Source organism: Nycticebus coucang, chromosome 20 (genome assembly GCF_027406575.1).
Source record: "Nycticebus coucang isolate mNycCou1 chromosome 20, mNycCou1.pri, whole genome shotgun sequence".
In the NCBI taxonomy this organism is placed as follows: Eukaryota; Metazoa; Chordata; class Mammalia; order Primates; family Lorisidae; genus Nycticebus; species Nycticebus coucang.
In genome coordinates, this window is record NC_069799.1 from 56,434,901 (window position 1) to 56,462,197 (window position 27,297).

At 38.6% G+C, this 27,297-nt stretch overlaps 1 protein-coding gene across 1 annotated transcript in view; it reads left to right on the top strand.

Moving 5' to 3' along the window:
* CUBN (cubilin) overlaps positions 1-27,297 on the top strand; it is a 264,166-nt gene that overhangs the window by 195,152 nt on the left and 41,717 nt on the right. The window contains exons 51-56 of the mRNA XM_053572936.1: positions 2,298-2,447; positions 4,483-4,604; positions 5,128-5,353; positions 6,785-6,972; positions 15,018-15,174; positions 16,833-16,982. Coding sequence (XP_053428911.1) covers positions 2,298-2,447; positions 4,483-4,604; positions 5,128-5,353; positions 6,785-6,972; positions 15,018-15,174; positions 16,833-16,982 — 993 coding nt within the window. The remainder of the gene's footprint in view (positions 1-2,297; positions 2,448-4,482; positions 4,605-5,127; positions 5,354-6,784; positions 6,973-15,017; positions 15,175-16,832; positions 16,983-27,297) is intronic.

A 27,297-nucleotide genomic window follows, 5' to 3' on the forward strand; every position in this document is an offset into this window, starting at 1 on the left:
TCAAAAAGAACTTTGTTCAAACAAAGCTGTCATTCTGCCTGGGCCCAGCTGAGCAAAACACGCCCTGTGAACAGGAAATGGGATGGGTCACTGCTTTACAACTAGTCCCCTAGATCACAATTGCTTGGTTTTCTAGTATTTGAACTTTATCCAGGAGAGACAGAGTTCCTGGCTTGTCTCTCCTCTCTTAATGAGTTGGGGTGCTCTCTTTGACTGTCATCCGCTACTCAAGACTCCTTTCCTAGGAAACTGGGACTTAGCTTACTCAGCATGTCTTGGCAGTTTCCTAAATATAACAGAATTTGCAGAGGAGCTGTGAAATTCTTCTTAGGTCTTAGAAATTAAAAGAAGTTTTGCAAGCACGTGGGAGTTATTTGGGGAAGTAAACTAAAATTAGTCAAGTTCGTCTATGTTTTCATGATAGAAAAGGTTTGAGGTGTGCTTAGTAAATCTTAATTCTCTTAAGAATAAAAAAAAAGCCTTTGTATTCATGGAAAAATTAATCGATTTTAGTTCTATCCTTAGTTGAGACTTTATCCATTGGTTTGCTCCCCTTGTTACCTTGACACTTTTTGCTCAGTAAATTAATAAGTAAATAAAGAAGAAAAATGATACTGTGGATAATCTCTACTGTCTGTGTTTTGCTGACTTCCATGTTATTCCAACATTTAAAGAAAAGAAAGCAGCAGAAACCGATTTGTTGGTTGGTAGAAATGTCCTTGGGACATTATAGACTTCAGTGCTGATTACCTTTGAGAACATGGAAGAAGGAATTTTTAAGAAGGAGAATTTGAAAGTCTGTGGTCACAGACCAGGGGTCTCAGCAAGACAGTCATTCCAGATCTTTGAGGTTGATGAGTCCAGAAAAAGCTTAGGAGGGAAATGGAAGTTGTGGTTAGAGAACAGTCTCCATGAAATTCTCATAATCCCTCACTACCTCTACCTGGTTCAAAACTACTGGCTGACTGGATCAGGCAGAATAGCTGTATATCAAATTTCAGTCAGTTAAATCCAGTCTTCCTTGTATTCACTCAGATTTAGCGAAAGTTACAATATCATATATCATTGATTTAGAAAGTCAAGGACGTCCATCTGACAGAGAAAGTAGAGCGCAGATAAATTGTGAGCTCCATAGGTGCTCTGTGAATGTTAATCACATTTCTGTGAAAAGGAATCTTCATAACAAATATTCAGCTCAAACAGGACAGTTCTTGGCCTGAGTGCTAAATATCGTGTTCATTCTAGTTAACTGAATATAGTGAAGAAGTTTTTTTAAATTTTAGGCAGTTGTCATTTATCTTGAAAATATGTTTTGTCACTGTTGGTATAATATTACTTACTATTTTAAAAAATGTGTTCAAAAGTATTATTTTAATTAATTGTATCTCCATTTAGATATGCTGAAATAATTATAAAAACACAAACTGAAAAAAAATGGCATTTGTAGTAGCAAGAAGTCCCTATCAAACTAGCATTTTTTGGTTTGTTTTTGTTTTACTCTGTTGCAGAAGCTCTTTCTTTTGCAATTTTAAAGACGAAGAAATTTTTGCAATGTCTGCTACAAAATCAGAATTTAGATATATGTCAAGGGTACTTTGAATTGCTTTTTATTGTTTGTTCCTGCTAAATTAACTGGATATATTTATTACTGGGCATCTATCCAGAAGAAAAATAAATCCTTTTACCATAAGGACACTTGCACTAGACTGTTTATCACAGCTCAATTTACAATTTCCAAAACGTGGCCATCAACCCAGGAAGGGATTAACAAGCTATGGTATCTGTATACCGTAGAATACTATTCGGCCATTAAAAAAGATGGAGACTTTACATCTTTTATATTAACCTGGATGGAAGTGGAACACATTCTTGTTAGTAAAGCATCACAATAATGGAGAAGCAAGAATCATATATACTGGGCGGTGCCTGTGGCTCAAAGGATTAGGACGCTGGCCCCATATGCCAGAGGTGGTGGGTTCAAACCCAGCCCTGGCCAAAAACTGCAAAAAAAAAAAAAAAAAAAGAATCCTATGTGCTCAATTCTGATATGAGGACAATTAATGACTTAGTACACTATGAAGGGTGGGGAAAGGGGGAGCAGAGAAGGGGAAGGAGGGAAGAGGGTGGGGGGACTCTTGGTTTGTGACACACCTTTTGGGGCCGGACACAATTATAAGAGGGACTTTACCTAACAAATGCAATCAATGTAACCTGGTTCTTTGTACTCTCAATGAATCCCCAACAGTAAGGAAAAGAAGCTATGTAAATAACAGCACTTGATGTACTATTTTGTTCAGGAGATGCTAATGGGCCCATGATACGGAGATTCTGTGGCCCTTCCAGACCTGCAGTGCCATTGGTTATACCTTACGGCCAGGTATGGATACACTTTGTCACCAATGAACGTGTGGAACGCATCGGATTCCATGCAGAATATTCCTTTACAGGTAAGAAGTATGATTATGATATAAATAAAATAATTCATAGAGTTTTATACTTTTTCCATAAAGATGTCACATTACTTATTTTGCTATATTTATTTCTAGGTAGCTATTAGTTTTGTTGCTAATGTCAATGAGATTTTTCTAAATTACATTTTTTAATTGATTGTATCCAATATCTAGGAATTTTATAATTTTTATACATTTATTTTTAGTTCAGTGATCTGGCTATACTCTTTTGGTTTCTTTTTTTTTGAGACAGAGTCTCACTCTGTCACCCTCAGTAGAGTGCTGTGGCATCCCGGGTCACAGCCACCTCCAACTCTTGGGCTGAAGTGATTCTCTTGCCTCAGCCTCCCAAGTAGTTGGGACTGCAGGCTCCCGCCACAATGTCTGGCTATTTTTTTTTGTTGTTGCAGTTGTCATTGTTGTTTAGCAGGCCCTGGCCGGGTTCGAACTCACCACCCTCAGTGTATGTGGCCGATGCCCTACCCACTGAGCTACAGGTGCCAAGCCTGGCTATACTCTTAATTAGCTTTAATGGCTTGCCTGTAGATTTTCTTTGGTTTTCTGTGCAATCGTGTGTTCTGCAAATGTAGAATTCTCAATGCTTCCTTTCTTTTTCTTGCCTTATTTTCTTAGCTAGGGATGCCCTCATGTAACAAAATTGATTGGCAGGAATGGTAGTATCTTGCTTCTGAGCAGAATGTGAATGCCTGTGACATGTCACTGTTAAATATATAAGCTGCTCTTAGGTTTCTAATAAATAATTTTTATCAGGTGTTTTTTTTTTAATCAGGTGTTTTTTAATGTAAAAAATGAATGCAAGATTTTTATCAAAATAATTGTCTGTATTTATTGAGATGATCATAGTTTTCCTCCTTTCATATGTTAATATGACAAATTATATTGAAAGTTTTTTTTTTCTCTTAGTAAACCATCCTTGCCTTATTAGGATAAACCCTATTTTGTCATGATGTGCGTTTAATACATATTACTAGATATTGTTTTCTAACATTTGTATTAGATTTGCACCTGTGACTTTCAAAGTTTGTACCCCTACTTCTGATGACTCTTTTGGTTGTTGAATTTTCCTAGTCCTTTTTCTTGAACATGGAAATGCTTCTAGATTCCCAGCTTTATGTACATTCCAGTTGCAGCCCTCCTTTTGTAGAGGTCCAAAGTCCTCCTCTTGTCTGGTCACCAAAACCTTAGACCCTGACTCGGGCCCACCCCTGGGCTCTTTATCCCGTCAGACTGCCGTACTTCCAGTTTTACTTCTTTGAATTTGGGTACACTTGTTGCATATAGATTTCGGATGGCCTCTTTTCTTCCCTTTGAGTTTGACTATGAATCAAAATAAGTTTTGGTTATAGTTTTATCTATTATTTCTTTGTATTACAACAAAATGGGTGATTGAAGGAAAGAGTAAGATTGTTATCTACTCAGTAACCTTCATGCCAGTTATTTTTCTTTATCAGATTGAAAGGAAAGAGGTCCCAAGAAGTGGTATTATTTGTATTTAACATTATACTGTACTATGCTTTCAAAATAATCAGTTTTTCAATTTTCTATGCCAATGTATAATATGATCACTGATGGTAGACATGTGTGCTTATTACCAAATGACAAAGCATTTATTTACAGCACTGATCATATTCTATCAGCTCACCTTTAATTTCGTCAGCCCACTTTTTTCAAGAAGAGCAATACTGTTTACCAGCCCCTTGTGCCTTGCTGTCAGCCTGCACACACTTCATCATCCTCCACTTATGGTACAGATTCTCTTCCTTTTCCCTTACATCACACTTGAGCCTGTCTTCACTATGTGATTCTGTTTAATTAACACTACGTGGAAATCTGTTTATTGCTAATTTTCTATCTAATTTTACTTTGCTTTTATCCACTTTAATTTTTATTCATTTATACATTTATTTATCATAAAGCATAATGGCGATAAGTGCTACTTACTTTTCTTTTTCAGAGTTTGTATGTTTTCTCTTCTTCTATCTCCTTTAGAGGGTTACAAATCTCATTTCAGATTGTGGCGGGATACAGATGGGTGAGAGTGGAGTGATCTCAAGCCCCAACTACCCAAGCTTTTATGAGAGCTTGACCCACTGTGCGTGGTTGTTGAAGGCCCCCCCAGGACACACCATCACTGTGAGTTCCAATGACTGGGTAAAAGGCTTTTCTGACTACAGAGCCACAGTTCCACACCCTGCGTGGAAGTGGCGGTCCTTTAGTAAGCAAGGGATTAGAGAAGGCTTTGTTCCTGCAATCAGATCACTGTTTCTCTCTAAAATTCTCTTATTAGAGTACATACATTGGCATCTGAAAATCTATGATGGACAAAGAATGACATCTCCTTGCTAAGCACAGCAAAAGCTATGTATAGAAGATAATTTTATCTTAGAGAGAGAGGAATTCATGTTCTTGTATGAGGTGTTATCCCAGCTTGGGAGCCAAATGGGTTTTTCCCTAATGATGCTACTTCCTGGAGAAATGTCCCCTCTCCAAATTTCCAAGAAACTCTTCAATGAGGAAAAAGAGCAGAGAGGAGGGGAGCATTAAAAAGACACAAAAATATAAAATAATATGGATTAAAACGCAAGGATTTGCAAAGGCCTTAACTACCTCAAGGTCACAACTTTGGATGCCTCACTGTTTTTTCTTTCTCCCACAGCTCACATTCACTGACTTTGATATTGAAGCCCATTCAGTTTGTTCCTGGGACTCTGTCACTGTCAGGAATGGTGGCTCCCCTGGGTCACCCATAATAGGACAATACTGTGGAAATTCAAACCCCAGGCCAATCCAGTCTGGCTCTAACCAACTGGTGGTGATTTTTAACTCAGACCATTCCGTAGAAGGTGGTGGATTTTATGCTACGTGGAACACACAGACTTTAGGTAAAAGAAACATTCTCTGCATTCACTTTTTTCCTCCAGCGATGTATTTTTCTAAATTTATTAAATAAGTTAAAATATATACATTTTGTACCTATTCGATGTTGGGCTCAATATTTGCAGGGATCATCTCAAGTGGCAACCCTGGAAGGATAACACTATTGATACATCTCACCTCTATTTACATGGGAAGAAAGAAGGTGTGTGGGTTGGCAATTAGTCAACGATTGGTCCAGGCAGGATTTGAAATAAAGGCAGTCAAGCCCAGAAACTTTGATCTTAACACTTTATGATGCTGCCTTCACAGGCAAAAGATCATAGGATAACCAGGGAATCTCAAATAATGGAAGTATATGTTGAAATCAAAAGTTGTCTGAAATATGTTGAGCTTAGAAGCAGATGCTGAGTGGTGAGCTTAGGGCAGGAAAGTAAGCCCACATTATGAGGTTTATATATGAGCTCTCAAACAGTGGGGAGCTATTGAAGTTTTGAGGAGGAAAGTGACAAGATGAGGTTTGTGATGTAGAACGCATGCTGTGATATGTGGGTATTCAATCAAAATGTCACAGATTTGATTTTAAAAGAGTAGCTTTTGTACGTATGTGTCAAAATTCTCAGAAAATACAAGGACTCGCATCAGAATTTCACTAACTCCTAAATACCACACAAGACAATTCTTTTCAGTAAAGTCAGAGGGATTGTGAAACTTTATAGAATGAGTCACAATTTCCCTCATTAAAAACCACTGTCTACTACTGAATTTAGAAGGGAATTTTAGATGAATCACTGATTTACAAGGGTTTAACAGTAAAAGATCCAGAGAATTCAAACTTCATTTTGTGTTGAACTCATATTTTTTCTTTGTCATTTTATAAGTACACATTTTAAGTGTATTAAAATAATTCTAGATTTTTCTTTTAATCTTGTAATTTATTTTTATCTATCAGTCATTGTCAGTATGAATGAGCCAGATTGCCTAACAGAAGAATCTTATCCAACTCAAAATCACTTTCTCTAGTTTAATATGCTAGAGTAAAACTTCAAATGAAACATAGAGTTGTATTTTCATGCGTTAGTGATAACAAAATACAGAACTCGGCACTGATAGGTTATATATGTATAACACAGCCTCAAGGAAAGTAAAAGATACTGCTGTTGTTTGAAGACAAGACAGAGGTATGTCCTCTTTATGGCAAGGACTAGTGGTCTCGGTTGAGTTCAATATCATTGGAACAGCTGAAGTTTCCTCTTAATTCTACACACCTTCACATTTATTGAGACAGCTCACTGCACACCTGCCCTGAAGCTGAGTCATCGCTAAGGAATAATGAACTGGGACCTCACATTTAGAAATGTTCCTTCATTAGCACTCTTGGGTTTCCAAGTTGTGATGTTCCTTGCAGATTGATAATTTTTTACATGACAATATTTCAGGTTGTGGTGGAACACTTCATTCAAATAATGGTGTAATCAGATCCCCTCACTGGCCTGAAAATTTTCCTGAAAACATCAGATGTTCCTGGACGGTCATTACTCACCAAAGTAAACACTTGGAGATCAGCTTTGATAGTAACTTCCTAATCCCCAGTAGTGATGGACAATGTCAGAACAGCTTTGTGAAGGTCAGTACACTTGTTTATTTAACTGGAGCCAAACTGGTTCTGTGAACATAAATGTTTAAGCTAGAAATCACTGTCTTTCCAAGTAAGAAAAGGACAATGTTGCTGCCTGGATTTCTTGCATGAAAAAGTGAAGAACTTCAACTGTTAGGAGCTAAAATTTAAACCACAGTTTATGCTATGATATTCTATTTTCTAATACCTGGGCAAAATAACTTATGAGGAGATTTTCCTCTGACCTTATTAAATTCTCATGAATATGTATGGTTCTTTCTTTTGGAAACAAAGACAGAAGGCTACTCTTCCTTTCTTTCTCCCTTCCTCCCTTCCTTCCTTCCTTTGTGATAGATGCCAAAGGAAAAACTGCCATTTCAATGTGAGGCACCGTCACAGGCAAAGTTTTAAATATGCAGCAAAAATTCCAGAAGAATTAGTTACTTCCAGCCTTAACCTAAAAGACCATGAGAGACTCAGGTAAAAATGATGGGAATGGGACAGGCAGCCAGGCTCTCCTTCTCTGTTCACATGGCACTGATTTTTAACTTCCCACTGACTTATGATCAAGAAGATTTTATTGTAAATTCATTTCATCTGTGATATTTTGCATCTTATATACTCTACCTCTAAGGAGAAGTGCCTTTTTTTTTTTTTTTTTTTGCCGGGGCTGGGTTTGAACCCACCACCTCCGGCATATGGGACCGGCACCCTACCCCTTGAGCCACAGGCGCCGCCCGGAGAAGTGCCTTTTAGTGGAAAGAACATTGGCCATAAGTTCACATTAGCAGGGTTCCGTTCATAGCCCTCTTCATACCACCTGCATGTTCTTCTGTGAGCTAATCTAACACCTGGGCTTCAGATGGTTCAGCTATAAAATGGAGAGAATGATTCCTACTTTAGTGTTTTAAGCCTTGGAGGTAATATGATATAATAACACAAACAGTGCTAAGTTCTTGAAATGTAAAATCTCCTAATGAGTAGAAGTAGCTTTTATCATTGATATTATTATTTCACATCCTCTCTCAAATTATGTTTTATATCTCATTGATCCGTGCTTACTGTTTAAATGAAAATCTCACACTTACCATAAAATGTGTACATAATAAAACGCATTTAACATATGCTTTTCCTAATTGCTTTTTCCATAAAATAAGTGAACTCTCTTGTCATGAAATGAATCAATATCAAGTGTTTGAACTTCAGTAATGTCTTCAAAGTTCTCCAGTTGTAAAAAATGGAGTATGAAAAATGACCTAGGCTCATCCCTCCTCTGGACCAAATGCCAGTGCCTCTGACAACATCAGGCAAGCCCACCACCACGGGCAAGTGGGGGCAGTTGGGAAGCTGCCAAAAATAAGTGCCAGGGGAGTCTCCTGCTCGGCTTGAGACTCCTGTTTCTGCTAGGAAGTGCTGTGAGAGTGGGTAAAGGCACCCAGCCATAGCAAGCACCCTGGTGTGGAAAGCCCCCTGAGACTCTCTTTATCTGCCCAGAGATACCAAGGCAGGTGGGGACTGGAAAGCAGGAACCCAGGTACAGAGAGTGTCCCAATCTGAGAAGCCTCCTGGTCCCCAAGGAGCCAAGACGCTCCTCCCCAACTCTGAGACACGGGGCTGATGGGCAGAATTGACAGAAGGCACGCAGCCACAACAAATGTCTTGGTCCAGGAAGCCTCTTTGTCCCCACAAATTAGAGGTGCTCCTCGTCCACTCACAATCTTTGGAGCACTCAGTGGGTGTTGTCAGGGAACCCTACTATACCTCTTCCCTCCAACTGAGAAACACACAGAGGCCCAACCAGGTGAAGCACTTCTCATCCCCTCAGTTAGCTCCACCAGCATCATCTAAACCAAGCAGACCAAAATTACACCACACAGATTCTAAAAATTGAAGAGCCATTAGAACCACAGCCCACAGAAGTGTGCAAGAGCACATAAATAGGGTGACTGCCTGCTCCACTAAAAGATTTAAATAGGCCCAGAGTCTCCTAACATAATAAATAAAATAGTTGGGATATAACCAGAAGGAATCCATCATACCAAGAATCAAGAACATCACAAATAGGGCAAGAAAAGATGATCAAGTGATGTCAGCACCGAGATAGATCAGGCCTTGGAATTCTATGACCAGAATGTTGATGTCACTGTCATACAATGCTTCAACAGTTGCTCTTGAAACAAACAAGTAGAAAAACTCAGTGAAAAATTAGTGGTTATAATGAAGAACTAAATGACAATTATAGAACTGAAAAATACAATAACAGAAATAAAGACATTTCTGGATAGGCTCAATAGTAGAGTGGAGATGACAGAGAATAAAATCAATGAACCTGAGGACAGAACAATAGAATTCATTCAATTCATTCAAAGAGAAAACTGGAAAAAAAAAAAAAAGCATAAACAGAGCCTTAGAGACCTAGAGATAATAACAGAAGATCCAACATTCACTCAGAAGGAGAAGAGAGAGTGCAGCTGAAAGAGTAGTCCAAGAACAAATGCCTGTAAACTCCCCAAATTTAGCAATAAATAAATAAATAAAAATAAAATAAAATTCCCCACACACCTACAGATTTAAGAAGCTAAGTAAACCCCAAACAAGATAAACACGAAGACATTCAAGCCAGCACATATCATAATTAAACTTCTGAATATTAAATGTGAACCTAAAATCTTAAAAACAGTCAGAGAAAATTGAGACTTTACTTATAGGATAAGACCAGTTTGAGAGAAAGTGTACTTCTCATCTGAAACTGTGGGGATGGTAAGGAAATGACACTATATTTTTCAAGTGCTGTCAACTATAAATTTTTATGTTGGGAAAACTATCCTTCAAGAATGAAAACCTTCTCTTTTAGAGGGAAACTAAAAGAAATTGTCACTAAGAGACCACTAAAAGATATCAAGTGGAAATTCTTCAAACAAAAATGAAATGATTCAAGAAAGTATTAATATCTTAAAGCATCAGAAAGAAAAATGAGCATGGAGAGAGCCAAAGTACATGTCCATGCACTAGAATGTGCTTTTCCTTATAAAGCTTATGAATCATATTCAATGAAACATAAATTATAATACCCCCGATAATACAATTATATCTGGAAAAATTAATACTGAAAGGTTAATAGGACGATATTGAAAAGTTGGCAAGGTAAAGGGACCTAAATGAAAGTCATATTCTACAAGTGGTCAAATTGAACACCCAAAGGAAATCAAGAAAAGAGAAACGGGGGGTGGGGAAGCAGAGAAAGTAAAGAAAACAAAGAATAAAACGCAGACATAGCACTTAAAATATACTGTAAATAGTTTACACCAATCACAACACAAATTATCAGAGACAAAATATGACTCAAGTGGTAATAAATTTGCTTCACATTCATCCGTATAGGTAGCCTGAAAGTAAAAGGGTAGCAAATATTAATCAAAAGAAAGAAGGAGACGCTGGGGCCTGGGCTCATGCCTGAAATGCTGGCACGCTGGGAGGCCGAGGCAGGTGGATTGCTTGTGCTCAGGAGTTCAAGATCAGCCTGAGCTAGAGTGAAACACTGTCTCTAAAAATTGCCAGGTGTTGTGGTGGACGCTGATAGTCCCAACTACTTGGGAGGCTGAGGCAAGAGGATTACTTGAGCCCAAGAATTTGAGGTTGCTGTGAGCTATGACACCACAGCACTCTGCCGAGGGTGACAAAGTTGAGACATTGTCTCCAAAAAAATGAATTGCTATATTTATATCTAATAAAGTAGAATTTAGAGTATAGAAAATTATCTCAGAAAAAAAAGAATTTTACATAATGATAAAAGCAATAATCCACCAGGAAGACACAATAACCCTAAATATATATGCACCAAACAACAGAGCCTCAAAATACTTGAAGCAGTAACTGACAGAGCTGAGCAGGGCAGTAGACGAATCTTCAGTTACAGCTGAAGACCAGCACTCTCCTTTCAGCAATTGATGGAACGACCAGACAGATAATCAGCAAGGATTTAGATGAACTCTACAAAACCATCAAACATAGGACCTAATTGCTTCTATAGAATCTATACCACATAGCAACAGCAGAATACACATTTTTAGGACCCCTTGAGAGACATTCCAAGGTGGATCATACCCTGAGACATCAAAAAAAAAAAAAATCTCAAAAAAGTTAAAGAATTGAAACACAGTGTGTTCTTTGACTATATTAAAATCAAACTGAAAAAATGCACACAGAAGGAATATTTTGTCAAGAGCTGAGCTGTGCTCGAGAGAACTGAGCTGGCAAGTGTCAGAGTAGTCAATTAAAACGACAGGCCAAAATGAAAGTAACAGTCATGCTTTCACAACAGACTAAACAGGAGAAAGTCTTGACTCCCCCAACCCATCTTCCCTGTGGAACAGCACCTGGTAAGGGCCGGGTGGATCAGCAAAGATGGAAGGATGGTCTCTTTGTGTAGCAAGCCCCAAATAAACACAGCAGTATCTGTGTGCTAAAAATAATAAAAAGCTGATGAAGACCTAAACCGAAAAGATAATCATGTTTATGGATGGGAAAACTTAACATAGTAAGGACGTCACTTCCCCCTAAAGGATGTATAGGTTTAAAGCATTTCCCATCAGAATCTCTGCAATGTCTTTTGTAGACATAGAAAACCTTTTCCCAAAATACATATGGAAATACTCAGGCTCTTCAATAGCTAAAAGAATCTTACAAAAGAAGAATAAAATGGGAAGAATCCCACCATACTATTAATCTAGGCTCGCTATGATATATAGTTATAGTAATTGAGACAATATGGTATTGGCTGAGAAACCAGCTCAAAATAGAGAAACTAGAAGTAGACTCACGTATGCTCAACTGATTATTGACAAGGGTGCAAAAACAATGCAGTGTAGAAAGAATAGCCTTTCACCAAATGATGCTAGAGCAATTTAACATCCGCCGGGGAAAAAAAATATCAACCTCAGCCTAAACCTCATACCTTATAGAAAACTTAACTCATAATAGACAGTAGATTGAAACGTAAAGCACAAAATTTTAGAGAAAAAGATAACAGAAATCTTCAGAACTTATTGGTAAGCAAAGTTTTTAGACTAAATGCCAAAATAATGATTTGTAAAAGAAAAAAAATGATACATTTCACCTTATCTAAATTAAAAATCTTTGCTCTATTAATGCTTTTGTGAAGAAAATGAAAAGAGAAGCTATAGACTGGAAGAAAATATTTATAAACCACAAATCTAGCAATGGACTACTAGCTAGAATATATTAAGAACTCGTAAAACTCCAAAAATACAAATGATTCAATTAGAATATGGGTAAAAGACATGAACAGATAGTCCACCAAAGAGGGTAAACACATGAAAAGATGTTCAACATCATTAGCTATTGGAGAAAGCTAAGCATTCTTGAAGTTCTTTGTTAAAGGACTTTTTTTTTTTTAAGTCTGTTGCCCGGGCTAGAGTACAGTGGCCTCAGCCTAGCTCATAGCAAGCTTCAACTCCTAGGCTCAAGTTATCCTCCTGAATAGTTGGGATTACAGGCACCTGCCACAATGTGCAGCTAATTTTTCTGTTTTTAGGAGAGATGGGGGTTTCATTCCTGCTTAGTCTGCTCTTGAACTCCTGAGATCAAGTGATCGTCCCTCCTCGGCCTCCCAGAGTGCTAGGATCACAGGTGTGAGCCTCCATGCCCCACCCTGTGTTAAAGAACTTGCTGTTATTTATTAAGTTCTAGCTCTTCTCACTTTGTCTGTTTAGTAATGTTTGTAAAAATATAGTATATGGGGCGGCGCCTGTGGCTCAGCGGGTAGGGCGGCGGCCCCACATGCCGAGGGTGGTGGGTTCAAACCCGGCCCCGGCCAAACTGCAACAAAAAAATAGCCGGGCGTTGTGGCGGGCGCCTGTAATCCCAGCTACTTGGGAGGCTGAGGCAAGAGAATCACCTAAGCCTAGGAGTTGGAGGTTGCTGTGAGCTGTGTGACGCCACGGCACTCTACCAAGGGTGATAAAGTGAGACTCTGTCTCTACAAAAAAAAAAAAAAAAAAAAAAATATAGTATATGAAGATAATCTCTCGGTAAGTTATATTTATAATTTTACAAAGTTTTGTATACTGTTCCTCTGAATAGTTGATTAAAAGATAAAAAAAACTAAAAGAGATTATTAGATAAAATTGAGGGTGTGTGTATTTCTTTCCTGATGTTTTTATTGATCTTAGGCACTTTGCAGAATATTTGTACTTTTGTTCTCAGTCGCTCCAGCGTCTAATAAATGGCAAATATAATTTGTGTTTAGTAAGATGACTAACCACTGAATACCTAGTGTTGGAAAATCAATTGAAATGGAATGGCTTCAAAGAGCTGAGAAATATTAAATCCATGCTATGAATCAGTGCAATTTAACACCTCTTCCTGTGGACTGATGTTTTATGGCTCCATTTAAGGAATATTCTTTTTTTTTTTGAGACAGAGTCTCACTTTGTCACCTTCAGAGTGCTCTAGCGTCATAGCTCACAGCAACCTCAAACTCTTGGGCTCAAGCTATTCTCTTGCCTCAGCCCCACAAGTAGTTGGGAACATAGGCACCTGCCACATCGCCTGGCTATTTTTAGAGAAGAGGTCTCACTCTGGCTCAGGCTGGTCTCCAACCTGTGACCTCAGGCAGTCCACCTGCTTGGCCTGCCAGAGTGCTAGGATTATAGGCATGAGCCATTGCGCCCAGCCTTTAAGGAATATTCTTCATATATTTGGAATGAGTAATTATTTATCATTTTATGTGTTAAGAATGTTGAATAGTCGAGTAACACTAATCCACACCAAATCACCTCCTTGGACCAGGTAATTCTCAGATGTGTATGGGTGGGAAAAGGGGTTGTTCTGTGAATTATAGGCTGTTTATCAATATCCCTGGCCCCTGCCTACTAGATACTACCCCCCACACCAAGTATGACAATCAAAATTGCTTCTCCCTAAGAGAAGGCAAAATTGCTCCTACTTGAGACTAGAGTGATCTTCCCTGGTTAACATGCTTTCCCTCACACCTTCCTTGGTTTTCTGCTGTTCTCTGAACCAGCCACGGCCCTTCTTGCCACGCCGCCATGGGGTTTTCCTAGGGACAGCCTCACTACCCCCAAATGCGGGAGGGCCACCTGTCACTCCCAGCTGCCCCATTACAATACCTTGTTTCCTAGCTGGAGTTTCACATGAAATTTGTGACTCAGTGATTAATGTCTCCATCATTCCCTGGCCTGACTGAAATTGGTTTGATTCAAAATTTTGGTGCTTACTATTTATTGCCCAGGAGCTCAAGTATAAAAATTAAGTCTCTCAGGGAGACCAGACCAATTATGTGATGACCCAGGTGTACTTGGGAGTTGCCAGCCCAGTCTTTAGTAAATAGGACATTGGGCCTTTCTCCGAAATGAATCTTAAAAGTCATCATGGGCGGTGCCTGTGGTTCAAAGGAGTAAGGCGCCGGCCCCATATACTGGAGGTGGCGGGTTCAAACCCAACCCTGGCCAAAAAAAAAAAAAAAAAACTGCAAAAGAAAAGTGGTTTAAAAATCATCACAGCCAAAAAATGTTCTATGACTTATTCTAATTCATACTAATTAATTACATGTACTCTTGGAATTCACATCCACTCTCTTCATGTGTTAATTTCCACATGACATTCTCTAGCTGTGACCACAATTTTCCATTTTCCCAGGATTCGGTGCTGGGTCTAGCTCAGCACTGAGCAAACTCAGCAAGGTCAGGCTAAGCCAAAATTAAGAGGAAACTGCAGAGTGATGGATTTTTAAAAAATCAATGCCCAGCTACACAAAAAAATGAACAGAATCTCCTTAGGGGAGTCAAGAACGGGGTATGCTATTATAAAAGCGGCTTAAAGTAAAGACAATTCTCAAAAGAAAATATGGCAGGCTTTACTTACTATTTTATTTACTGTGTTTTATTTACTCTTAATGTTTAATTCTGTATACACTTGAGCACCTTTATTTTCGAGCCTAAGCCCATAAAGATATCATGGGGGAAACCTGGAGCACGAAATCCTTATGTCATTAAGTTTTTATGACCCTGCAGGTGTGGGCAGGAACCCAGGAGGTTGAGAAGGCCCTGCTGGCCACAGGCTGTGAGAATGTGGCCCCTGCTACCATCATCACCCCTGGAAACACGTTCACTGCTGTCTTCCAGTCTCAGGAGAGACCAGCCCAGGGCTTCTCTGCATCCTTTGTAAGCCGTAAGTAGCCCTAAGAATCAAACACGGAGGTCCTTAAGAGAAGACTGCAGACAGCCAGGGTTGGCTGGAACAGAGATCTGAGGGTCAGTGAGTCACCAAATCCCAAGAGGACACCCTTCCTTCAAAAATCAGTGAGAACGGGACTGAATTCAGCTTTAGGTCAGTTGAGAAATTATGTAAAAGCCATGAGCGTCATTAGCCCACATCTAGAAAATAACCCTGGAATCCAGAGTGGGGCAGGTGTGCCCAGCCCCGCATGTGGCCAGTTCATTAGTGAAACCCAAGGTGCACCTTGACCTCCTGCATCCGAGCCCCTTAGGTAAGGGGGGGCTTGGAAACCATGCACACTCCTGGGCTTCCCCCCAGACCCTGATGCTTTCAGAATTTCCATGGGTGGAGTCTGGCATGTTTTAGCTTTCTTCCAGAAGGGTCCCATGCTTAGTAAACTTTGGGAGAAAGTTTGGGAAACTTTCTTCTGGATTTTCCCTCCCCAACTTGGTAGCGGATCCACAGCTCTGATTGCTAAACACAGCCAGGATCGTGGGAAATGCAGATAGTGGGAAATGGCCCGTGCCTGTCGGCTCAGTTAAATCAGGGAGTGGCTGCTAACTGCTGACCCCTGTTCAAGAAGTTTAGGACTTAGAGCAGCGGTTCCCAACCTGTGGGTCATGACCCACAGGAACTATATTAAAGGGCTGCAGCATTAGGGAAGTTGAGAACCACTGACTTAGAGGAAATGATGCAGTGAACAGGTATTTTAGACCTGAATAAAAGAATGAGGTGGTGGGAAGGAAGTATTGAAAGACAGCCCCAGACATTGTCTTAAATCTTCAGACCGTTTGTTGAGTGTGTGTGGGGGGAGGGGAGGCATGCACCTGTGTGACTAGCATCAATTTAAAAGGATACAGATATTTTCATACTTTGATAGATCAGGGAGTGATGTGGCTATATGTAACTAGTTAGTAGCTATGTGAAAACATGTTATTTTAGTGGTAAAAAGAGATTGCTCTTTATTTCTGACACCAGGGATTCTTGGGAGAATGTGATAAGAGTGGGTATTAGTAAATTCAACTATTTTATGAAAAGCAACCATTCTTCCCACTTCCTACTCTCTTTGGAAGTGCTCTAAACTTTCTCTTTGTTCTTCTTAAATAAAAGCTCTCTGTTACCCTACCAAAAAAAAAAAAATGCAACCATTGTTCTTACGGCCAGATAACAATGGCAATGAAAATAGCGTAAGTTGCTCATAATAAGACGTTTTAAAAACATTAAGTGTATAAAGTACTAACCAGCTGCTAACAGTGTTCACCAGTTTTATTTCTTTAGCTACATGAAACTATGTATTCAATCTTTGTTAATGTATCATTTGATAACACCTTAACATTAACGTCTTTGCAGTGTATTGATAGTAAAATTTCTACTTACTTAGACTGGAAAACTGTAGCATTTTCTAAAAAAAAATATAATGATATTTTTCATGTATACTTATTTTTAAAGCAGGTTTTTATTATCTCAGTTATTGCTTTTTTCATTTTAGAGTAGCCCAGGGAACTATGTCTCCAGAGAATTTATAAAATTGTGTCTTTCCTTCACTGATAAAATAGATACTATATGTGAGGAAGAATATGCTCTGATGATACACGTTTGTTCCCATGTAGGATGCGGACGAAACTTCACTGGCTTGACAGGTTACATCTATTCTCCCAACTACCCAAAGCAGTATCAGAACAACCTGAATTGTACATATGTCATAGCAGCTGATCCACAGTCCGTGGTCATCTTGACTTTCTTGTCTTTCCATTTAGAAGGTAAGTTTATTCTTTTATTTTTTAAAAAAAGTATTTTTAGTTGAAAAATAAAAATCATACATTTATGGCACACATCATGTTTTGACAGAGGGTACGCATTGTGCAATGGCGAAAGCCGGTTAATTAACATGCCCGCTAACTCACGTACTTCAGTTTTTTGTGGTGAGAACATGAAAAGTGTACTCTCTCAGCAGTTTTCCAGTGTTCGAGAACTATTCACATATTTCAGGTAGTCTTTATTAGCTATAGTCATCATGTTGTAAATAGATCCTTTAAACATAGTTTTCTTAAAACAAAATTTTGTATCCTTTGACCAACATCTTCCAAATCCCCCGCCCCCCATGCCCTACCAGCCCCTGCTTCTTTGACTTCCCAGTTTAGGTTCCATTTGTGAGTATTAGTGCAACATTGGTCTTTTTTGACCAATGTGAAGTGTAGCCTACTTCACTAGCAGAATGTCCTCCAAGTTCACCCAGGTTAGCACAGATGACATTTCTTTCTTTACTGAATAGCATTCCATTGTGTATATAGATCACATTTTCTTTATCCATCTGTCCACTGATGGACATTTAGGTTAATTTCCCGTATTGATTGTTAGGAATCGTTCTGCAATGAACAGGGGAGGGCAGACATCTGTTTGACAGACTGATTTCATTTCCTTTAGATAAATACCCATAAGTTGGATTTCTGGCTCACACGGCCGTTCTATTTTTTATTGTTTTGGGGGCCCTCCATACGTTTTTCCATAATGGCTGTACTAATTTGCCTTCCCACCAGCAGTGTACAAGAGTTCCTTTTTCTCCACATCCTGGACAATACTTGTTCTCTCTTGTCTTTTTGATCCTAACCATGGAAAATAAGCTTATTCTTAAATACATTATGATTTATTCTTCAGAAATAAATGAGGGGTGAGTAGAGGCACAGGTAGTCTAAAAAAATCACCATTTGAAGAAAATAAAAATATGTTGCAGAGTATATTTAATATAAACATGATTAAAATTTCATCCAACGTTTTAAAAGCACAAGTACCATTCTGTATATTCCATTCAGAAGTGAAAAAATAGTGCAAGAACATTAAGAACACAAGTATCACATACATTGCTTAAAGAAAACAGGCCTGTAGGTCATAATGGGCAGCATAAAAAATAAAGAAAAGAGGCTCAGCACCCGTAGCACAGTGGTTACAGCGCCAGCCACATACACCAAAGGTGGCAGGTTTGATCCCCGCCGGGCCAGCTAAACAACAATGACAACTGCAGCAAGAAAATAGCTGGGCATAGTGGCAGGCACCTGTAGTCCCAGCTACTTGGGAAGCTGAGGCAAGAGAATCTCTTAAGCCCAAGAGTTTGAGGTTGCTGTGAGCTGGGATGCCACAACCCTCTACCAAGGGTGACATAGTGAAACTCTGTCTCAAAAAAAAAGAAAAGAAAAGAAAGAAAGCCAAAATGTGTTCATTTTAATATAGCTTTAAATTCATTCATTTGCATTTATACTCTACACACACACACACACACGTGCACATGCACGCCCACGCTCTTGCACATACCATTTCCAGTGGGAAAAAAGTGTCCTGTTGAATTGACATAGGTGCTCAATAAATATTGGATGACTGAATTAATAGAATTAACACCTGTGCTCTGCTTTACAAAATTAACACAGGGCATCCTGTCACCTCCTTTCTTTTTGTCATCTTCATTCTTCCCTGTCCTGATCCTCAGTGCTGGAATTCCTGACCACAGCGCCCTCGTGCTTCCTCCCTGACTCTCAGGAACGGGCTGTTGGCAGGGAGGACAGCAGAGTTGCTGCCTTGGGCTGGTCTCTGACAATAGACACGACTGACGTTTAAAGAGGTGCTGTGACACTGCAGAAAGGGAAGCCTTCCAAGGAGCCGGGTATTTTCAACCACCTGTGGTCATATTCATATTATTTTTATGAATTAACTTTTTATTTTTCAAGCACAATCTGCACACTTGGCAAGCTACCTCTGCATCTTCAAAACATCTTTCTCTTTGGGAGTGAGAAGCTACACCCCTTGGCAAAGTGTTCTCCAGTAGTCAACATCTGGGAAATATGTGGTTTATAAAAATAAAAATGACACAGAAGTGCTTATAAATTGATAATTATACGAAGCCTGTCTTACTTTATCCTTTTTCTATGACCTCACCTCATTTTCCTACAGCTCTGCAGTTGTCTTTTTTCACGCATGTGTTTGCTAAAAAATGCCAAATGTAAATCTAAGTGTGTCACCGTATCAGTGGTGTATGAAGTCAAATATAATCTTTTCCACATTTGTTAGCACAAAATCCCAGCAACATAAAATGATTTCCATGATCTGTGAAGAAGTTGGGGAGGAGGGTAAAATACTTCATAGAAGATGATCCAATTTTCTTTTTAAAATGTACGTTTGACAAAAAACGACAAGGCTATAAAACAGTACTTCAAGAGTTGTTATCACAGTGGGATAGATTTATAGGAGACATTTATTTTCTTCTTTATGCGTTTTGTATTATTTTTACGATCGGGGATCATTTTTTAATCATGGGAAAACAGGTGGCTTGGACTGTGCACTTGTGCTCCTTAGTTAAATAAACCTGAGACTGTCACATGCCAATATCATTAGAAGAGGAGACACTGGTAAATATAAAATATATGTTAACAAAAATATATAAATAAAGCCACAAAAAGTACTACTGGTACCAGTGGGATATGTGTTCTGACGAGGGACTGCATGTCAGTCTCAAAAGCGGCTCCCTGAGCTCAGCTGACTGGGTCGAATAAAAGGGCGAGTGGACTCTGGGCCTCTATGTGTGTGTGGCAGGGACAGCACAGCATTAAGGCAGCTCTTAATGCCAGGTCGGCCAACTAACCACATGACTTTGTGCAACTCACTTCATTCTTTCTTCCCAGTAATCACTTTGCTTTATATATATAGCACTTTGTTACACCACACGCACATTCACATACTACACATATATAATACATATATGTATTCTGGGAGGAGACAGGGTCTTGCTCTCTGGCCCAGGCTAGAGTGCAGTGGCATCATTATAGCTCACCGCAGCTTCAAACTCCTGAGCTCAAATTATCTTTCTGCCTCAGCCTTCCCAGTAGCCAAGACAACAGGTCACACAACAGTGCTCAGTTAATTTTCTATTTTTTTTAGAAATGGGGGTCTATATTGCTCAGGCTGGTCTCGAACTCCTGACCTCAAGCACTCCTCTGCTCAGCCTCCCAAATTGAGCTACCGGGCCTGGCCATCTATTATACAGATATATACATAAAATGGTACTATAGTTAGAAGAGTCAGATAACGCCAGGTTAAGTGATTTCTCCTTCTGCTAATGGATTTGCTAATTTTCAGCTAGCTGAAGACTGATTTTTTCCCTAAGATGATATCCTGATAATGCCTGTGACATTTCCAGTGTTATAAGTACTCAGCATTTTCAGAATGCAAAGTGAGTAATTTCTGGCTATAGATTCATTAGCGAGTCATTTCTGGCCTAATGATGGTTCCCCTAAAGGGCAACATAAATTACATTAATTTTATAATTAGATTCTTATCGTCAATCATATCAATGTTGATGTTTACTGGATACATCACCAAATTAGAGATTCTCTAGCCTCAGTAGAAATAATCTTTCCTTGTCCCTTCTAAAGTGAGCCTGAGGAACACACGTGCAGTACATTGTGACAAAACAGAATCACTCTAGAGCAAGGTCATAGCTTTACTGAAGGATCCTGGGCCTTTATAGCTGCTATTGGTGATAGGAAGTGCTTTGAAGAGACTGCTCAGATGGCCAAGCATTTCTGAGCCCAGCCTACCAGCAGAGCTTCAGGTGACTTAGGTCAAAAAGATGAGCTAACTCAGGCTGCACCATACTCTGGGGAGACACCCTTGTCCCTCCATCTTGTCTATTAAACACTGGCAACTGGTTAGGGAAGGTTTTAATTTTAATATTCTGGCAAATCACAGATTATTAACCCACTTCCCATTCAGATTATGAACACTCGGTGTTCCACTTACCACAAAGGAAATTGCTCCAAAAGTATGTTGTCTTATGTTGGTCTAAATGTCTTTTTCCCATTATTTTTGCATTTCCAATACTAGACGTTCCATGAACTACAGACTAATGTTTGTATTTGTTTTGGAATCAGGTATTAGTAAATACATACTTATTTCACTTTTCTAAGATAGTGAACAGTCAAAAAAAAGTATGTTCTTTTTCTTCTCCTTATTCAAATGGCCAAATAGGTGCCCCCAATCTACTAAAACAATTTTTTTTTTTTAAATCACAGGCCCAGTTTTCTATTCCATAGGTACAGCATTTAGCTGATTAGGTAGCCCAAGGCAGGTCCATGCCTCCTATACTTTGATTTTTCTGTCATTAAAACTGAATAATCACACTGATTCTATTCACCTTGGTGAAGGGTTTGGACTCTTAATTAAAAAATCCTACATCTAGATAAATTGTAAACTCACTTCTCAGATGCAGATGGTGGAACCGTACTGAGCCTGTGGAGAGCTCCAAGGGGCAGGTACCTTTGCTCACTGTCCCTGAATGTCTCAGGCCCCAGAAGGGTGGGGCTAGATTTCCAGCGCTATTGGGTGGGAGATCGTACCTGGCATTTGCCTGAATTATCTTTGATTAACTCAGATGTTCTAATTTACAGGCTATCCCTAATGGATGCTAAAAGGAAGAAGTAAAGAAAATTTAGCTTTAGATTTTCCTTTTTGCCCTTTTTTCTCATCAAAATTATAATAATTGAATTTTGTTGGTTGCTTTATTTCATACTGCTCCCCATCTAATTAATTATTATTATTGTTTGAGATAAAGTCTCACTCTGTCGCCCTGGGTAGAGTGCTATAGTGCCACCGTAGCTCACAGCAACCCCAAACTCTTGGGCTCAAGAGATGCCCCTGCCTCAGTCTCCTGGGCACTTGGGACTACAGGTGCCCACCATAACTCTTGGCTGGTTTTTCTATTTTTAGTAGAGACGGGATGTCACTCTTGCTCAGACTGATCTCAGACTCCTGAGCTCAAGCAGTTCTCCTTCCTTGGCCTCCTGGAGTGCTGGGATTACAGGCGTCTGCCACCACACCCGGCCCTATTTAATTTAAAAACTTTTTTAAAAGGGGGCATTACTCAACACTTAACCATTTCTTTTCTTTGCTTTCTCAATTATTTCTATTCAGAATGATATCACATTGCATATTACTTTGAAAAAAATGGGGCAATGGTTCTTTTGAAATATCTCCTATTGATATTTTTTTCAAATTGTCAGGGCACTAGAGTGGACAGTTTGGTTTCTCTGAGACCTCTGGCTTGCCTGTGTTACACTTGAACTTGCTTTGTTATAAGGGCTTTAGCTTTCATGGAATTTAGTTCTAAACTAGCACATGCTTCTCCCTCCATAGAATCTTGCCTCCTCTGAGGAGCCTAGTCTCCTAGCCACTCAGAGTGCAGAGGTAGGTGACATCTAGGTCATTGCTGCCTCTCCCTAGAGCCCGTTTCTTCTTTTCTGAAAAGACTCAATTTATTTACACTAATGAAATATCCCAACCAAAGGATTTCCCGTCATCTCTAGTTCTCTTTGACATTTCTTCCTCTATGACTCTAAAAACAAAATTGCAGTATGAATCTAAATCCCACGAGTTTATTTTATTCACTGAATTACTAATCCTTAGTTAATTTTCAATTTTCTCCAAGTTCTTGGAATCGTGACAGGATTCAGAATTAGATGGTACACTGTCATAAAGCCCAGAAAGATTTCACAAAAATTAAATCTCACTGCCTTCCAGAGAGTCTTAACCATTTGAAACAATAAACATGTCCTCAAATTTTTCGGATGGATGGATTTTTCAGGTTTTTCAGTCATGAAACAAATCGTGGAGAATCCTTGAATGGCTCTACGATTGCAGCAATAAATACACATGAAATCACTTATTGAAGACAGAATTGAGAATGACTCTGGCTTCTTGTTCCAGCACAGGGACTCCAGTCCATGCAGAAAGTATGGTCCAATTTCTAGGTGCTTCACTTCCTGACAAGTTCTCGTATGTCTGCTGGAAAGCTGCTGTCTCTTAGCATTAACTCAACTTGATATCCGTCTTGCTCTTTGACAAACTTTCCCAAACTTGGACTAAGTTCTTTTTCTTCCTAGAAGACAGTTACCCCTCATGGCATATAACTGTATTCTACTTGAAAGTTTTGTGTGTATTTCCATTGTATATGTAATTGCTTCCTCCTATAATTATGAAAGAGTGTGAAATATAATTACTTTCCGATGCCTGTGGTCTTTGTCACTGGTGTCTTCACATTGAAGAATCAGGCTGATATCTTTGATCTAATGCAATGACGTGATGTATGGAGCTTGGGAAAAAAGATACACATTTATGAATTACTTGATGACTAAGGATCATATTATTCTCTCATTTTCTTGAAAATTCTTTTGTTCATACTAATTCCTGATATGTTCTGAGACTTTAGGTTCATTATGATCTCGTTTTCTTGCAAATTATTTTGCTCAAGCTAATTCCTGATATGTTCTGAGACTTTACCAACTTTATTATGCAGATATTTGATTTCTTATGGACAATATTTGGAAATGAGTACTAAAAAAGATACAAGAATCTTTCAGTCCATGAAGCAACTTGCCAAATGTAATTTTTACATTTTACTAAATCAGGCTTTGAGAACGAGCAGTTTGTCTTGAATCTTGAATAAGGGTTAGTTATTTGATATTCTATTTTCCATCTACACAATAATTAAAATCCTCTCAATTTCTGCATCTCTCAACCTAACTTCCTGATTTAATATAGGCCTTTTAAAAACAGTGAGTTTTGATTGTACCTCAATATACCACTGCTATTTCATGAATTACCTTTCTGTAATCCAACCCGTTCCTTTAATTAATGATTTGGAAGCATAACCAAGTAGAAGACACATTTCACCTTATGTTTCATGTCTTTCCAGAATTTTCTAAGGCAACTACCACTATGATAATCAATTCTATATCGTTAGGGCAAGTACTTAAAAACTAACTCTTTAATACTTCAAGGACACTTGTGTAGTAGCCCCTTTGATGAAATGTTGGTTCCGAATTTTAATCCAGCAATAGCAACCTTTCCCATCTTTCTGTGATTTTGGTTTTACCATATTACATATAATGGCTAAAGATATTTTATAATTAATGCATAATAATTTTTATTCTCAAACTCATGTACTTTGAAGTTTTTAAGTTCTGTTGGAGCTTCTGACTTAAACACAAATTCTGAGGTTATAATTAAAGTACATAATTTGGCAGTATTCAAACCATGAATCTGAGTTTAATCCCTTTGTTCTATTTTTCCAACATCACATTGCTTCTAATTACATGATAAGGTCATCGAAGTTAAGTCTTTCACACTTTTAACTTGTAGATTTATGCCCAATTAGAAACATTCCTATTCCAGGCCTTTTGAAATAAGAGAATTCTTTGATGTTAATTTAATAAATATGTTTCAAATTGAGACAAGATTTCTTCAGGCCAGATGGAAACTGAGCTAAGGAGCCAAATATGTTTCTAAAATGACCTAAGATTTAAAATGAACTGCACAGATATTTTCTATTTTTTTTTTATTAAATCATAGCTATGAACATTAATGCAATCATGGGGTACAATGTGCTGGTTTTATATACAATGAAATATTTTCATCACACTGGTTAACATAGCCTTCAAGGCATTTTCTTAGTTATTGTGTTAAGACATTTATATTCTATCCCTAGTAAATTGCACATGTACCCTTGTAAGATGCACTGTAAGTGCATAGATAGTTTCTGATAAGAGTGTCAATTTTCTCAAGATAATATAGCCTTAAAGAAGAGTGGGGAGCTCTTTAATGCACAGACATGTAAAAAAAAATGTATTCATCAAGATTCTTTGAGTTAAGTGGTAGATTATCTTCAAGTTAGTTTATATGTAAAGTAGAAGTTATAAGAAAAATAGTGGGTTATATCATCAAAGAAAGGGCTTCAAGAGAAATCAGGGGCAGAAATCTTCAGCATGCTCTTTCTTCCCTCCCCCCTTTGCTGATTTTTACATGACAGCTGGCTTTGTTCTTGTGTCAGGAGCATGACTGCTGACATTTTCCAACTGTGACACCTTTGGCTCCTCCCACTGACTCAGTCACAGTTGGAGCTCATCTGATTGGCCTGGCTTGGGTCTGATATCATGCAATGGAGTATTCAATCAATCTGGAAAGATGGTGGGGCTGCATAAACAATCACCACAAAAATGACTATAATTATGACAGCTACCGTGTTGATTAGGAATTTCTACAGCACAATTAACAGGAAACTTATTCAACCATGTTTAAACAAACAGGTCAATGTAGTACCTTTTACTTCTGGAAGGTCTCAAAGGTAGGGGTGTGCCTAGATCTTTTCATCTAGATTTTTAATTAGGGTATCAAGTATTCCACTGCTTCTATTCTTTTTTTTTTCCTATCTCTTCCTCCCTTATGGGATTCAGATTACATGTATATTAGGCCACTTACAGTTATCTCATCTCTCACTGATATTCTGCTCATTTTTGCATTTTCTCTTCTCTTTGCATTTCACAACTCCTTTAACTGTGACCTAAAGTTTACTATTTTAATTCTTCAGTAATGTCTAACCTACTGTTAATTTCTTTATTATTATTTTTTTTTTATTGTTTGGGATTGATTGAGGGTACAAAGACTTAGGTTACACTGGTTACATTTGTTAGGTAAACTCCCTCTTGTAATTGTGTCCCGCCCCAAGAGGTGTGCCGTGCACCGTGACCCCCATGCCCTCCCTTCTCCCCTCTCGCCACTCGGCCTTCTCCTGCCCCACCTTCTATTAGCTCATCTACTGCCTTCATATTAGAATTGAGTACGTTGGATTCTTGCTTTTCATTCCAGTGATACTTTACTAAGAAGAATGTGTTCCAACTCGATCCAGGTTAATACAAAAGCGGTAAAGTTTCCATCTTTTTTAGTGGCTGAATAGTATTCCATGTGGTATACACATACCACAGCTATTAATCCATCCCTGGGTTGGTGGGCACTTAGGTTGTTTCCACATTCTGATGATTATAAACTGCAATAAATACTCTAATGCAAATATTCTTGTGATAAAAGAATTTTTTTTTTCTTCTGGATAGATGCCCAGTAATAAGATTTCAGGATCAAATGGGAGGTCTAATTTGAGTGCTTTGAGGATTCTCCATACTTCTTTCCAAAAAGGTTTATTAGTTTGCAGTCCCACCAGCAGTGTAAAAATGTTCTCTCCATGTTCATGCCAGCATCTCCAGCTTTGGGACTTTGTGATGTGGGCTATTCTCACTGGAATTAGCTGATATCTCAGGGTGGTTTTGATTTGCATTTCTCTGGAGATCAGGGATGATTAGGAATTTTTTTAATGTTTGTTAGCCATTTATCTGTCTTCATCAGAGATATGTCTGTTCATATCTCTTGCTCAGAGGTAGATGGGATTGTTTACTACTTTTTTATTGATTATTTTGAGTTCTCTGTAGATTCTAGTTATCAACCCTTTGTCAGATTGATACCCTGAAAATATCTTTTTCAATTCTGAAAATTGTCTTTTTGATTTACTTGTGTTTCTGTTCTTATCTGTGCTACTCCAAGGTGAGCCTCACCGCAAGGCCGTTCCTCTTACTGCTGTAGGGTAGCTGCCTTTGTGTGTTTGGGTGAGCTAGGTTGTTAGACATTTGAATTAGCATCTACATGAAATAAAAATGTTTTGCTGTTGCATCCAAATGAGAATGGAGGAAATACTCCACATCACTAATCATCAGAGCAATGCAAATTAAATATCATGTGAGGTATCATGTCACACACCCCAGAGTGGCTAAAATTAAAAAGACTGACAATACCAAATGCTGACAAGCATGCAGAGCAGCTGGGAGTCTCGTGCATTCCTGGCGAGACTGTACACTGATGGAACCACTTTGAAGAACCGATTGACGGTTTCTTATAGAATTAGATCCATACCTAATATTTGAACTAGTAAATCCCACACCTAATTATATAGCCAAAAGAATCAAACACATATGTCCACACAAAAATTGTACACATGCTCATAGCAGCATTATCCATAATAGCCAAAGGCAGTGACAAACCAAGTGTTCACAACTGATGAATGGGATGAACCAGGGTGGTAAGGTACATCCACAGCATGGACCACTGTTCAGCCGGGAAGAGGAGACAAATATCTGCTAAACATACACTAACCTCCAAGACATTACGGTAAGTGAAAGATGCCAGTCACTACTATATTGTATAATACTTAAG